At 42.1% G+C, this 16,002-nt stretch overlaps 1 protein-coding gene across 1 annotated transcript in view; it reads right to left on the reverse strand.

Annotated features, from left to right (window-relative positions):
- The window catches only part of TRPM2 (transient receptor potential cation channel subfamily M member 2), a 1,289,439-nt gene that overhangs the window by 138,142 nt on the left and 1,135,295 nt on the right, over nucleotides 1-16,002 (reverse strand). The window contains exon 30 of the mRNA XM_044304068.1: nucleotides 14,182-14,283. Coding sequence (XP_044160003.1) covers nucleotides 14,182-14,283 — 102 coding nt within the window. The remainder of the gene's footprint in view (nucleotides 1-14,181; nucleotides 14,284-16,002) is intronic.

The following is a 16,002-nucleotide window of genomic DNA, read 5'->3' on the forward strand; positions in this document are numbered from 1 at the left end:
GTGGTGTGTACATAACTACCATCATTGAAACCTTTGATGTCAGGATGTAATCTAATGGAGGCTAATAGTGGTTCAAGCGACAGTATAAAAAGGATTGGCGAAAGTGGGCAGCCTTGCCTCGTCCCGTTGTATATATGAAAAGGCGCCGAGAGGTTCTGGTTAATGCGTAATCTAGCAGTGGGGGAATCGTACATCAGGAGTATGGCATCCACGAACTCCTGTGGTAGTCCAAAGTGCAGGAGTACCTGTTCCATATAGATCCAGTCCACCCTGTCGAACGCCTTTTCAGCGTCTGTTCCTAGTAAAACCAAGGGAGTTTTCTTATTGTTGGCTAATTGTAAAATGGAGAGGATTCTCAGAGTGTTGTCCTTCCCCTCCCTTCCGGACACGAACCCCACCTGCTCTGGGGAGATCAAAGAAGGGATTAAAGGTTTGAGTCTGTTGGCCAACAAGCTAGCATACAACTTCAGATCTGTATTTAATAAAGATATTGGCCTATAACTTCCACACTGGGTGGGATCCTTCCCCTCTTTATGGATTAGAGTGATGTAAGCTTCCAGAGCTTGTTTTGGCATGTTCAAGCCCGAGAGGTAGGCGTTGAACGTATCCGTCAGGCGAGGGAGAAGTACGTCCGAGAAGGAACTATAATAAGAACAGGGGAGGCCATCTGGTCCAGGCGCTTTTTGTTTAGGGCACTTTTCGCAGAATGGACTGGATTTCAATTTGAGTGAAGGGTTTTATCAGGTCTGCATGAGTGTTAGGGTCTAGCTTGGGAAGGGAGGCACGGGAAAGGAAGTTTGATATCGCTGCCAGAGAATTTTGCTCATTCATTTGCTTCCCTGGGGGGCGTAATTGGTATAGTGAGGAGTAAAAGTTGATAAACTCTCTCTCAATTTTCTCAGGGTCATTAGTGATATCACCCCTGTTGTCTCTGATTTCTCTTATAAAGGTGCGTGCTTTCTTCCTTTTTATAAGAGACATCATTAATTTAGATGCTCTATCTCCGTGAGCATAGAATGAATGTTTGACGGACATGTAAAGTTTGGCTGAGTTTTTGTTCAGAAGGTCTCTAAGCTGTAATCTGAGATCTGTAAGTTTTTGGAGAAGTGGCGCAATAAGAGATTGTTTATGGAGCTTTTCCAAACTTGAGATCTCCGACTGTAGGGATTTAATTTTTTGTTCCCTCTGTCTTTTACAGTACGTGCCAATTGAGATGAATTCACCTCTAATGGTCGCTTTGTGTGCCTCCCATATTACCGGCAAAGAGACCTCTGAATTATTGTTTATCATAAAGTATGAGTTGAGACGGTCCGCAATTCTTTTATGGAGATCCGGAGAGGTGAGGAGAGTTTCATTAAGTCTCCATGGTGGTCGTGTGCTCGGTCTATCAGACATTGTTATATGAATACTTAATGGTGAGTGATCTGAGTGAATTCCCGAGCCTATAGTAGATGATTGCACTATATTGAGGGAAGACTGTTGAAGAAAGAAGTAGTCTATCCTATGGTAAGTGTTATGTGGTGTTGAGTACAGCGTGTAATCTCTCGCCGAAGGATGGAGAAAGCGCCACACATCAGTCAAGGAAAGTATCTGCAGTGATTTTTTAATGTGTCTGAGTGCCTTGTAAGAAAGAGAGGAGCGTCTAGAGGACGTATCGAGGAGAGGATCAAGTGCAACGTTGAGATCGCCACCATCTATTAGAATTCCTTTTGACATACTATGTATCAGTGTCATGTTGTCTCTTATCCATTGTGGTTGATGTGTATTAGGGGCGTAGAGATTCGCTAATGTAACTCGTTTACCATTTAGCAAACCAATGAGTACGAGCAGTCTACCCTCATTGTCCTTATACGTGCTCTCTAATTCAAATGTGGTGTGTTTGGAAAAAGCGATGGCTACCCCACTCGAATTCTTTGTAAGGGTATGTGAGTGATACCACTGGTTATAAAAATGATTTTGAAAAGAGGGGGACTTTGCTGCGAGGAAGTGGGTTTCCTGTAAGAATAGGATATCAGCTCGGGATTTTTTCATAGTTTGGAGGAGTTGGCTGCGCTTTATCGGGGAATTTAGGCCTCTAACATTATACGAGGTTAAGTGTACGGTGGCCATGGAGGAGGATGATGGGATATTCGAAGGTCGAAGTCATGCCTGGGGGTTGTAATGTATAAAGGCAAGAGGTCCGGGAGTTGTAAGTCAGAGGGAGGTTGAGAGGAGGTGGAGGTCAAACATTGGGGATTTGACTGTGAAAACCACAGACGTAACAAATTAGAAAGAGTATACATTAGAAAGTGAGAATAAAATAGAACATGTGTATGCATCATCATGACGATACTATAGCCGTGAGGGCTCTATCGTATAAAACATTGTTTTGACTATAACAAGAGGGCTTTGTGGTCAGGGATATCTATCTGACCATAAGAAATAACCGATCTGAACCTCTAGGTGTGTGGGATAGTAGCAGGGGGCGAGAGAGAGGCCAAGACAAACCCCCGATGAGCACAGAAATGCTGAATAAGCAGGATAATGGGTTTCCAAGGGTGTGATGTCATGGTTCTCTCTCCCAGCCCCTATGAGTAAAGTGGCACACAGCCAGAGGTGGATCGAACAAAGAAGGAAGCTACCTTAAACTGAAATTGCGAACAAAAGAACTACTGAACATATTCAGATGTGCACCGACGAGGTCAGTGAACCAATATCACCTATGATAGGACAGTTCTTAGGTGGGATCAATATCCAGTCGTCTTGGAGTCAGTTTCCCTTGTCTTTTCCTGCTGCGGCTCTTCCTATCTGCTCCGGTCGTCTCCCACGGCGTGGGTGGTGGAATTGTCGGCAATCCAGTGAGGTCTGATATTGGAGACCAGTCCGGAATGTCTATATCAGATATTTGAAGCGATGATAAGATTTCTGCCAACTCGGAATGATCTCTCAGGATGTATATTTTCCCCTCAACTGTAAAGGAGAGGCCAAACGGAAATAACCATCTGTAAGGAATGTCTCTGCGACGCAGGGCTTCTGTTAAAGGGCGGAGCATATTCCTCTTGGAAAGTGTGACCCTTGCTAGGTCTTGATAAATTGATATCTCAGATCCTTCGAATTTGACCATAGGTTTGGTGCGGGCGAATTTTAGAATGTCGTCTCTCACTCTGGAATTGAAAAGGCGGCAAATTACGTCTCTTGGTGGATCCGACCCTTGTGGTTTAGCACGTAACGCCCTATGTGCTCTTTCGATGGAGATTTCTAATAGGTAATTGTCACCTAGTATTACAGAGAATATTTGTTTGACTGTGTCGAGTAAAGCCTCTGAAGAGATGGATTCCGGGACTCCCTTGAGTCTTAGGTTATTGCGTCTCGCTCTATTCTCTTGGTCCTCCATCCAGTTGACAATTTTGTTCATATGTGTTTGACATGATGAAAAGTTCGCAGAGGTCGCTTCGGTATAAGAGATTATTTGTGCTTGCGTGGATTCCAGTTGTTCCACTCTTCCCCCTATAGATTTCATTTCTTGTTTTATGTCTTGCAATTCTTTTACAACAGGTTCGAGCGCTCTTGAAAGAGCCTGCCCTAAAAAGGCTCTGGAGATAGGTAAACACGTGTCATCTTCTTGGTCACTTTCCATCCTTGAGGTGTTGTTAGATATAGAATCTTTAGTAGAGGAGCTCGAGGGCGTGTTTCTTTGTGAATGTGGAGATTTTATAGATGAAGCAGAGGGACGTTTCTGCATATAGGAATCCAAAGAGCCTGTGAGACACTTGTTGGAGGCGGGCCTGGGTTTACCTGGGCCGATCTTTACCATCACTACTTAGCTAGGGGAAAGAGGTGTTCAATCCTCTCAGGTGGGAGTGTCAAGGAGCAGTAGAAGGATATGGAAGAGATTGTAAGTCCTTCTTGTAATTTGTCCTTAAAGCCCTTGATGGCTACAGTTGCTGTTTACATAGGCTTCTGCATTCTGTTACCTCAAAAAATCTTTTTTAGGAGGGGCCAGAAAAATTGGGCCAAAGACCCTAGAAACTTATCGCTGGGACCTTTGCTGGGAGTTCTTCCCGATGAAGCTTCTTCGATAGTGTAGTTGATCTGTGAAAAAACCGTGTGACAGAGAGACGGTAGCTTGTGTGTGCCTTCACAGCGGCTTTAGGTGCGGAACTCTGTCTATGCGTAGAACACTGGTAAAGGGCAAATGTGCGCTCAGATGTAAGAACGGCTACGCTCCGACTGTGTGGTAGATTGTGGTTCTCCGTAGGCTCTTGTGGTCTTGTTATAGAGTATAGTTATTCTTAAATAGTCGCAGCAGGAGTTGCGGGCTGGAGAAACAGTTATGGGAGAAAATTTGCAAGCAGGCCGATAATGCGAATATTTCGGTTGCGAAAATTTATATGCGAATAATCGCCCATCCGATGCGAAAAGGACCGCGAATGTTTGTCCGTTCAGGATTGCGAATGGTCGCAGCGGGAGTATCCGCTGACGGTCCTTCAGGCCGGTCTTCCTTGATCAGTGCTGCAAGAGCCGGGAGTGGGTCGGTTTTCGCTTGTGTGGGAGGGGGGCAAGGTCGATGGGAGCAACTGATAGACTCGGATCTTCCGAGCTTACCTCGCCACCGCCGACACCGCAAGCAGCCACCGGCAGGCCCACACGGTACACCCGTTCCACAGACCCGCTGCGATCTAGTCGCTGGCGCTCAGGCGATCTGGGTCCTCACTGGTCTCGGCTGTGACGGGGGGGTCCAGTCGCTCCCAAAGCCGTTCTGTTCGAGGCGGCCCCTCAGCAAAATCCAGACCGCGGCTCTGGGCTGTATGGTAGGCCGCGCGAGCAATTCCCGCCGACAATCCAGACCCAGGCACCGACTCGCTCCGGATCGCGCGCTGGACACACTGGGATAAGCTTGGTGAGTGATCAAGCGCCGCTTGCGGTGTCCTGTGTTCTGGTAAGCTGCTATGTATATAGCCGAGTAGGTGGTGCTGCAGAAATGAATCCGAGGCTCCGGTCCTGTAGCAAGGCCGCAGATGTTAAACGGCTGTTATTAGTCCTATTCGTCCGCGAGAGGGCTTAAAATGACTCTCCCGAAGATTGTAGTCCAGCAGGGTGGATCTCGGGCAGTTTCCAGCTATTAAATCTGCAGGATGTCTCTGGATCGGGAAAGCCACATCTGATCAAGGGTGTGAACTGTGTTATACAAGGTGAGACAGGGATGCGTTATTTGTGTTATAGGTAGTTCCTAGATGGGCAGGTGTTTGTTTATTTTTCTTTGTTTATGCTGGTGTTTAAGCACTGTTTGGACACTAAAACTCTTGTCTGAGGAAGAAATCTGTGCTTGAAAACCCCTGAGAGAAAGCGATCCCTCCCAGTAGATATTACTGATTGGTGCACTAAGTATTGTTGTGACATCACAGCACTGTGTCTGTAGCATATATGCATGGACAGCAGAGAAACAGTAATTCCTATCACACTACCTAGCACCCTACACTGGATCAGCTAACCTATATCACTATCTAACCTACACTGACTATCACCCACTAACTATCTGTATTATATACAGTATATGAGCTAACTATCTAATGTAATTGGATAAGGAATAGGAGAGTTAATATGTCTGTTAATTCTGTTGGTGACATAAACCCATTTTTGGCGGGAGATACACCTGCTTTGCATCCATGACACGGAAATACAGTTATTAATCTTTCTGTTAATTCTGTGGGTGACCTATAGCCATTTTATGGGGTATAAAACACCTAATTTGCACACATGACAGAGAAATACAATTGCTCATCTGCCAATTTTTGGGTTGAAGTAAAAAAATGAGGAGAGCATCAAATAGGAGAGTGTCAGAACTATTGGATAAAAAGGAATCCATATTGTGAAGGCCTATATAGATCACATTGCAGATTCGTATAGGAACGTTATGGTAACCATTGAGTTGAATTTCTCAAGAGAGAGGATTGTAAACAGAGAGTTAGGAATGTTTGCATAAGCATTTCCCAGGTCGTAAATTGGGGGAAGCCAGACAGATACCATTAAGATGTTTTATGCCTGTAGAGAGATAACAGAAATTAAATATCTAAAGATTTATATATATATATATATATATATATATATATATATATATAAAAAAAGGAATGTGGGCAGCACCACTGTCTGTGTAGTATACTCGGAGTGCCAGCGGCTGAGTAGGCGATCCACCTCCAACAATATAAAATAAAATAATTCCGCAGCACATCCACGTAGTAAAGAAAATGAAAAAAACTTTATTCACCAAGCATGCGACGTTTCAATCCTCTCAATGGGATTTTCCTCAAGCAGTGACATAGTGGGCAGTGCTCTATGCCTATTTAAGCACAATCTCATAATTGAACAATCCATAGTTAAATTACATTCATTACTAGTAATATATATAAAAAAAATCATAATACAAGCAGTGTCAATAGTATATTAATACAATCAAATCCTATCACAGATTTATGTGCAGTGATACAGTGTACATAATACCCCTAACCTGTCTAATATACAATATACAAAGACAATACTTTAATAACGATCATAATTGATTCAGGTGTCGATCATATAAATAACTAAAATGTGCAGGTGTACCTTCAGTAGAATGATGAACAACATTGTAGAGACGTACGGAGGGGTCAGTACTCGTGGATGCCGGCGTCTCAGGCATACCATTGCGCATGTCTGAAGGACCTTCCTGGGACTTCTAATCACCTGATCTCTCATCTCAGACATGCATTACACTGCGCATGTCTAAGGACCTTCAGGAATGTAGACACTCCCCCGGTCATGTGTTAGAGTATATCACATGATCGGAATAGACAACCAGGAACTCCAAGTGTTCGATAATGATACAGGCATATGTGTAACTCTGTTCATATGTTAATATAGACGTTAAAGATGTGAATATATAAACATATAAACAATGCACACATTACGTTCCTAGGCCGCACTGTCTATATTAAAGATATATAGCCATCCCAAAAAAGATTTTTTTGGGGGGGATCAAGAATACAGGCATAAGAAAAAATATACCAACAATGCGACTTGGCAGAGACTAATCGCACTCCACATTGTGTCGACTCACCCGGAAAGAAACATGTATGAGCTAATGATCTCTCAGGGAGAAATACGTGACCCTATATAACTGGAAGTACCATTATTATATGCGGAGAGGCTTTATGTGATAAGCGAAAAATTTCGCCGCTTCTCCAATGCAATCTTAGATTCAGTATAGTAATTATTCAGTGGTCCCCTAGTCTAATCGAGGAGTTCAGTACATGTGACTAATGTTGTCATCATACAGTCACAAGCTGAGTTACCCCCCTGTTTGTTGGATACCATTCCTGGAATTCCAACATGGCAGATCGGGATCATCCTCTAGATTACGGGGTACACTATCTATATCCACTATCTATATCCGTAAAAATTGTCACTTCTCTCCCCGAGATCAGTCACTCAAAAGGTCAATCCATATGTGAATCTAAACTTGTGGATGTATCGATCAGATAACCCCAAGTCACATAGCTCCTTCACATATACCCATATGCATGTATATAGATCCAAAAGAACGCATAACTGGACAAAGCAGCCAAGGAAATAATCGATCAATTTGTAAGGATAACCTGTTTATATATTAGATCAAGTCATAAGTCGTGCCACGTGCAAAGCATGTTCACGTGTCTTGCTGTGCTCAGAGCACAACTCTATAAGTGTTTGTAAACAAAATTTGTTCTTGAAAACAGGGAAAATAAAAAAATCTGTATACATGAGTCCCATGATAGTCCAATGAGTAGACCTTCCATCGTTCGTCTCTACTGTAAATGCGCATAATCAGTGTGAATTCCACCTTCCTCCCCTCATGTCATATAAAAGAACCAAGAACCTTAAGGATAGATTAATCCACACTGATATAGGTCCACAAAAAGAGCTGGGCCAAACTTTTTTGCGTAAGCCCAAATTGGGAAGTTTTCCATGTTTAAACTGCATTAATTGTAGATACATGCAAAAAGGCAGTGTTTTTGTACATCCGCAGACACAGAAAAAATACTACATAAAGCACTTTTTGACATGTGAATCCTCATTTGTTATATACATCCTTTGGTGCCCATGTCAATTATTATATATTGGAGAGACCTCATGGGACTTCAAAAGTAGAATTAACCAGCACCGCTACACCATCCGTAAAAAACGGATGGATCTTCCAGTCCCAAAACATTTTACTGATATGGGCCACAAGGAGAGGGACCTTAAATGCATGTTAGTTGATCATATTCCTACTCCACGGAGGGGTGGGGATAGACATGCTCTTCTCAAAAAATGTGAGATGCAATGGATTGCTAAACTCAATACAGTAAGACCACAGGGATTAAATGTGGACTATAGGCCCTGGTTATTGTCCTAGGTGATTGCACCCATGATTCTGCTTGTCTGCTCTTGAATGGAATAATATGTGGTTGTGCCCCCTGCTCATTGAACAGGGAGATCTTATGTTTTACATATTGTTTTTATTACCCTCAGGACTATGGTGAACATTATGCGCATTTACAGTAGAGACGAACGATGGAAGGTCTACTCATTGGACTATCATGGGACTCATGTATACAGATTTTTTTATTTTCCCTGTTTTCAAGAACAAATTTTGTTTACAAACACTTATAGAGTTGTGCTCTGAGCACAGCAAGACACGTGAACATGCTTTGCACGTGGCACGACTTATGACTTGATCTAATATATAAACAGGTTATCCTTACAAATTGATCGATTATTTCCTTGGCTGCTTTGTCCAGTTATGCGTTCTTTTGGATCTATATACATGCATATGGGTATATGTGAAGGAGCTATGTGACTTGGGGTTATCTGATCGATACATCCACAAGTTTAGATTCACATATGGATTGACCTTTTGAGTGACTGATCTCGGGGAGAGAAGTGACAATTTTTACGGATATAGATAGTGGATATAGATAGTGTACCCCGTAATCTAGAGGATGATCCCGATCTGCCATGTTGGAATTCCAGGAATGGTATCCAACAAACAGGGGGGTAACTCAGCTTGTGACTGTATGATGACAACATTAGTCACATGTACTGAACTCCTCGATTAGACTAGGGGACCACTGAATAATTACTATACTGAATCTAAGATTGCATTGGAGAAGCGGCGAAATTTTTCGCTTATCACATAAAGCCTCTCCGCATATAATAATGGTACTTCCAGTTATATAGGGTCACGTATTTCTCCCTGAGAGATCATTAGCTCATACATGTTTCTTTCCGGGTGAGTCGACACAATGTGGAGTGCGATTAGTCTCTGCCAAGTCGCATTGTTGGTATATTTTTTCTTATGCCTGTATTCTTGATCCCCCCCAAAAAAATCTTTTTTGGGATGGCTATATATCTTTAATATAGACAGTGCGGCCTAGGAACGTAATGTGTGCATTGTTTATATGTTTATATATTCACATCTTTAACATCTATATTAACATATGAACAGAGTTACACATATGCCTGTATCATTATCGAACACTTGGAGTTCCTGGTTGTCTATTCCGATCATGTGATATACTCTAACACATGACCGGGGGAGTGTCTACATTCCTGAAGGTCCTTAGACATGCGCAGTGTAATGCATGTCTGAGATGAGAGATCAGGTGATTAGAAGTCCCAGGAAGGTCCTTCAGACATGCGCAATGGTATGCCTGAGACGCCGGCATCCACGAGTACTGACCCCTCCGTACGTCTCTACAATGTTGTTCATCATTCTACTGAAGGTACACCTGCACATTTTAGTTATTTATATGATCGACACCTGAATCAATTATGATCGTTATTAAAGTATTGTCTTTGTATATTGTATATTAGACAGGTTAGGGGTATTATGTACACTGTATCACTGCACATAAATCTGTGATAGGATTTGATTGTATTAATATACTATTGACACTGCTTGTATTATGATTTTTTTATATATATTACTAGTAATGAATGTAATTTAACTATGGATTGTTCAATTATGAGATTGTGCTTAAATAGGCATAGAGCACTGCCCACTATGTCACTGCTTGAGGAAAATCCCATTGAGAGGATTGAAACGTCGCATGCTTGGTGAATAAAGTTTTTTTCATTTTCTTTACTACGTGGATGTGCTGCGGTATTCTTTTATTATATATATATATATATATATATATATATATACAGGGAGTGCAGAATTATTAGGCAAGTTGTATTTTTGAGGATTAATTTTATTATTGAACAACAACCATGTTCTCAATGAACCCAAAAAACTCATTAATATCAAAGCTGAATATTTTTTGGAAGTAGTTTTTAGTTTGTTTTTAGTTTTAGCTATTTTAGGGGGATATCTGTGTGTGCAGGTGACTATTACTGTGCATAATTATTAGGCAACTTAACAAAAAACAAATATATACCCATTTCAATTATTTATTTTTACCAGCGAAACCAATATAACATCTCAACATTCACAAATATACATTTCTGACATTCAAAAATAAAACAAAATCATATCAGTGACCAATATAGCCACCTTTCTTTGCAAGGACACTCAAAAGCCTGCCATCCATCGATTCTGTCAGTGTTTTGATCTGTTCACCATCAACATTGCGTGCAGCAGCAACCACAGCCTCCCAGACACTGTTCAGAGAGGTGTACTGTTTTCCCTCCTTGTAAATCTCACATTTGATGATGGACCACAGGTTCTCAATGGGGTTCAGATCAGGTGAACAAGGAGGCCATGTCATTAGATTTTCTTCTTTTATACCCTTTCTTGCCAGCCACGTTGTGGAGTACTTGGACGCGTGTGATGGAGCATTGTCCTGCATGAAAATCATGTTTTTCTTACCTTGCAGACTTCTTCCTGTACCACTGCTTGAAGAAGGTGTCTTCCAGAAACTGGAAGTAGGACTGGGAGTTGAGCTTGACTCCATCCTCAACCCAAAAAGGCCCCACAAGCTCATCTTTGATGATACCAGCCCAAACCAGTACTCCACCTCCACCTTGCTGGCGTCTGAGTCGGACTGGAGCTCTCTGCCCTTTACCGATTCAGCCATCTGGCCCATCAAGACTCACTCTCATTTCATCAGTCCATAAAACCTTAGAAAAATCAGTCTTGAGATATTTCTTGGCCCAGTCTTGACGTTTCAGCTTGTGTGTCTTGTTCAGTGGTGGTCATCTTTCAGCCTTTCTTACCTTGGCCATGTGTCTGAGTATTGCACACCTTGTGTTTTTGGGCACTCCAGTGATGTTGCAGCTCTGAAATATGGCCAAACTGGTGGCAAGTGGCATCTTGGCAGCTGCACGCTTCACTTTTCTCAGTTCATGGGCAGTTATTTTGCTCCTTGGTTTTTCCACACGCTTCTTGCGACCCTGTTGACTATTTTGAATGAAACGCTTGATTGTTCGATGATCACGCTTCAGAAGCTTTGCAATTTTAAGAATGCTGCATCCCTCTGCAAGATATCTCACTATTTTTGACTTTTCTGAGCCTGTCAAGTCCTTCTTTTGACCGATTTTGCCAAAGGAAAGGAAGTTGCCTAATAATTATGCACACCTGATATAGGGTGTTGATGTCATTAGACCACACCCCTTCTCATTACAGAGATGCACATCACCTAATATGCTTAATTGGCAGTAGGCTTTCGAGCCTATACAGCTTGGAGTAAGACAACATGCATAAAGAGGATGATGTGGTCAAAATACTAATTTGCCTAATAATTCTGCACGTAGTGTATTTATCTTGCAATATTCTGACACCCATATCATTATTATTTTGGGTAGTTCATGAATCATCAGTTCAAAATGAACCGATCTTTAAAGTGGACTAACTAATTTAGTTCATATTGCTAACAAAGATTACATCATCGGAAACAAAAGCACGTTTGAGGTTTAGACCTTGATGATACAGCCAGTGGAGTAACTAGAAATGACTGGCCCCCACATCAAATTTTTGAAGGCCTTCCCTGAACAAATTTTTTGCAACCCCTTCCTTCCGTGCAACCCCACACTCCTTGGGCTAGTCAATATCGCTCTCTCGGACCAGGCCAGGCAGTAGCTCAGTCCGCTTCCTACAGTGCCTGTATATAATGTCATTTTATAATGAGAGGATCCTGACAAAAAAAAATTTAGTCCTCTTCCTGGGTGGGCCCCTTCTGAGTTTGGGCCCCCCAAATTTCCTTCCACTGCTTCCCCTATAGCTACGCCCCTGGAAACAGTGGCTCCAGAAAGATTACCCACTTTTACACTACCATTGGCTTTTTAGTTCATACTACTAGAAAAGGAAAGTGCAAAAGACCTATAATAAAACAAAAACAAAAAAATATAAATGAAATCACTCTGCCTAGACGCAGCCCATGTGTGAGTGAGAGAGAGAGTGCAAAAGAGTGTCTGTGTTCATGAAAATTACCTGTTTTTGCAATAAAATCACTTGTTATTCTAGAGGTTCAGTCTTGCTTCTGCTTCCTGTACCCGAGCCCTGAGCTAAATTTGCTAGGTGCTGCTGCACTGCTTTTCAGCTCACTCAGATACATTCACCATGAGTCACTAGCTCTGAACTACTATAGGTTGCGCTGCTGCGTTCAGTCTTCTGCATCTGATTGAACTAGACTGTCAGGATTTGTTCTTGGAGCATATTAGTTTATTAGTTACTCCACTTTAGTTAGTTCACAAGTCATAGGATACATTCCCTATTAGCTTCCCACAGGACAACACAGTGCTTAGAGCTGGAAGGCAGGCTATATAGGCCGCTACACTGTATGGCTATTTACTTCACCAAATATAAGCTTTTTCTTATTCTTATGTTGGGCAATAATTTTAGGTTGTAAGATACACATTCCAAAGATTTTAAGTGTTCACTTTTTTTCTTTCTGCTTTCCTATCTCCTAGACCAGGCATGCTCAACCTGCGGCCCTCCAGCTGTTGTAAAACTACAACTCCCACAATGCCCTGCTGTAGGCTGTTCGGGTTTGTTGGGTGTTGTAGTTTTGCAACAGCTGGAGGGCTGCAGGTTGAGCATGCCTGTCCTAGACTATATGATATGGCAGTAAAATGTAACAGTAGTGGTAAGAATTACATATATTGTCATCTTTCTTGTATAAAGTGACTGTTATTTCACACATTAATAAAGATCAAACATAACACAGTAAATATATCAGATCATTTTAATAAATTTGATTCAAAGAGCTAGTAATAGATCTATATTTCTAATAATGCATCTGCAGTATCCCAGAGCCAGAGAAATAATGAATTAAATGAACTAGTTGTGCAGACAAACTGGGTCAGAATGAAAACATCTCCAGAATGAACTAGATTTCAGATCACTGATACAGAAGGCACCTAAAAGCAATGTTGCAGGCCCTACTGCCAAGCCTGCGCCATCACCATGAACTACTAGTACGGCACATAGCATAAAAGAGCACCTTTCAGCATGATCAACCCTAGTAAACCAAGCATACTGCCTGATAGGTTTGCTCCTGCTGAGTAAAACACACAGTACATCTGGGTTGCTTTCTCTGATGCTGAAATTAGTGATGAGCGAAACAAGCTTCAGATCTTAGATCCAAAGTCGCTTCACTGAAAACTCGAGTTTAATGCTGTACGGAGATCTATCTCCGTATAACATTTAAATATATGGGCTCTGACGATGAAAATTCATTATTTCCGAAGTCTTGCGGTGAATAACTTTGGGATTTGATTTCAACTTCAAAACTATTTTAAAACTTGGTTGTGAAGTCAGCTTCGGTTTTCAGGTACCAGTCGGTACCAAAGTCGACTTTAGATACCTATTTTAAAATAATCAAATACCGAAGTAAAACAATCTAGAGCAGCACTAAAGCCTGCCCATTAGGGTCGGTGACATCACCAGCAACACTGCTAGGCTGAAGCCTCCCCCTAGCAGTGTAAAAAATATGAAATGCTCTGATGCTCATGGGCCTGCCTAGGTGAAAATGGGGATATGTCTGGGTTCAGCTCTGAACCCAGAAAACCCCTTAAATTGTAATCTGATATTAATTGCTAGTGGCAACAACTCAAGTTCTTGACTTTTGTAATTTTCATATATGGTAATAGGTAAATATTGGTTAGTTTAGATTACAAAAGAAAAAAAAAAACATAACTGTTTTCACATTAGACCTGTTATGTGGTTAATTCAGTTTAACAATTAAATAATAGATTCCATCTTACTTCAATACTTTCATTTAACAGTTGCTGAAATTTCTCTAAGAATTTGAAGTTTATAATCCTCTTTAGCTTGTGTGGAAATGTTTCCCCTGGTTCGAGGGAGCCCTGTTTAGGAAAAGATGAATAAAGTTAGTGTTGTTTAATTTTTCAGGTTAAAAGCACTTGATATTGGGTGAGATTCATTCAATTCTTACTGTAGCCCCATGGTGTAGTGTGGGGCCAGTGCCCACAGAAAGCCAAGTGTCCCTTTAACCTGAGACACACCTCTTTTTACACAACCAGAGCTGATCAGGGTCTGCTAAACCCAGCAGCTCTGCTCTGCCCCCAATCATGTGATCACTGGATCCACTGGTGACAAGGCTGATTCCTTTTATTCCAAGCGTAGCATTCATTAGACTCTAAGTACCAAGCAAAGGTGAAGGCAGAAGAACTAATAAACCACTTCTGTGTTCTTCTCGGGATACTCAGCTGTCACTGACCTGCTCTGGTTATTTCAGGGGCTTTAATCCCGCACAAAGGGCCATGAATACCATGTTTATTATAAAGTTAATTAGAAGGATTATTGTTATGGGGGCCTAAATGGAGTATACACAGCATGTCCATGGGAATTTTACTAGTACTACTCTGAGTAGTACTAACAAAATTCCCACGGGCCTGCCATTCAGACATCACTTAAACCCCTACGGTAATAACCCTCAATTATGAGGCTAGTCCAAATTGCTATTTAGCACTCCCCCTCTCCCCTCGACTCCACTCACTAAAATACCCCCTGAAGCAAAAAAAAAGGTAATAACTCAGTGCAGGGCTACTAGCAGTGATCTGAGACTGTAGACTAGCATAACGTGAAGCCTACAGGAGAGCCAGACTCGGGTGCTCTGCTGACTTATCAGAGCATGGGCCGCATGACACCTTAGTAGGCTGCAGGCCTGAGCCAGTATGTGAACAGTTTGTGGCATGTGTGAATGCCATGCACTCAGATGCAGGCAGTACATTGCATACATACTACAATCACCATTGAGTGACTCATCTACTGCATGGCTATAGCGGGATGTGTGTAGTGCCACACAACCAGAAATGGACTGGGATTACAGAACAGTACTCTCCCCAATGGCAGCACCATTGTCCCGATTTAAATGTCTCACCACTCTTGGGGTCTTGCAGAACAGTAGAGAGGAGGCTGGAGTTAGAGGGAGAGAGCTTCTCCTGCAGTTTTCCCAAATACTGTACATCAGGGAGTGAAGGACTTTTGATGATATTATCACAGGTCCTGCGCTGTTCTAATCTTGAAAGTACACAATTGGTAGTACAGTTCCTTTACTCTTAGATGAGGACCTATGATGATGTCATTACAGGTCCTCTAGCTTTCTAAGCATCCAAATTGCAGGGTTTTCATCATCAGTGCAGTTAATGTTTAATCCTGTCAGACAGCTTAGTGCAGACCAGACCATGGGGCCTGGACACATTGAAAGGCATTGTCTGTGCCTAGATGGTCAGATGCCCCCTTGCAGTTTGGCATCCGGTGCAACCACCCACTCATGCTACGCCAAAGCCCAAGCCACACTGCACATATCTTGCTGTATTTATTGAATATTGCTATTTAGGATTCTATTAAATTTACTGCCGGGAGCACTCTGGTCTGACTGGTGCCACTTATGAATAAACACATTGACATGGACCTGAGGGTATGACCATACAGTGCAATCGAGTCACTGTTGCTTCCATGACACACTGTGGTCGAATACTGTGCGACTGTATGGGCTACAGGAGGCTTTAAAGAGGACCTTTCACTGATCCTGACATTGTGAACTAAGTATACAGACATGG

Source organism: Bufo gargarizans, chromosome 8 (assembly GCF_014858855.1).
Source record: "Bufo gargarizans isolate SCDJY-AF-19 chromosome 8, ASM1485885v1, whole genome shotgun sequence".
NCBI classification, from domain to species: Eukaryota; Metazoa; Chordata; class Amphibia; order Anura; family Bufonidae; genus Bufo; species Bufo gargarizans.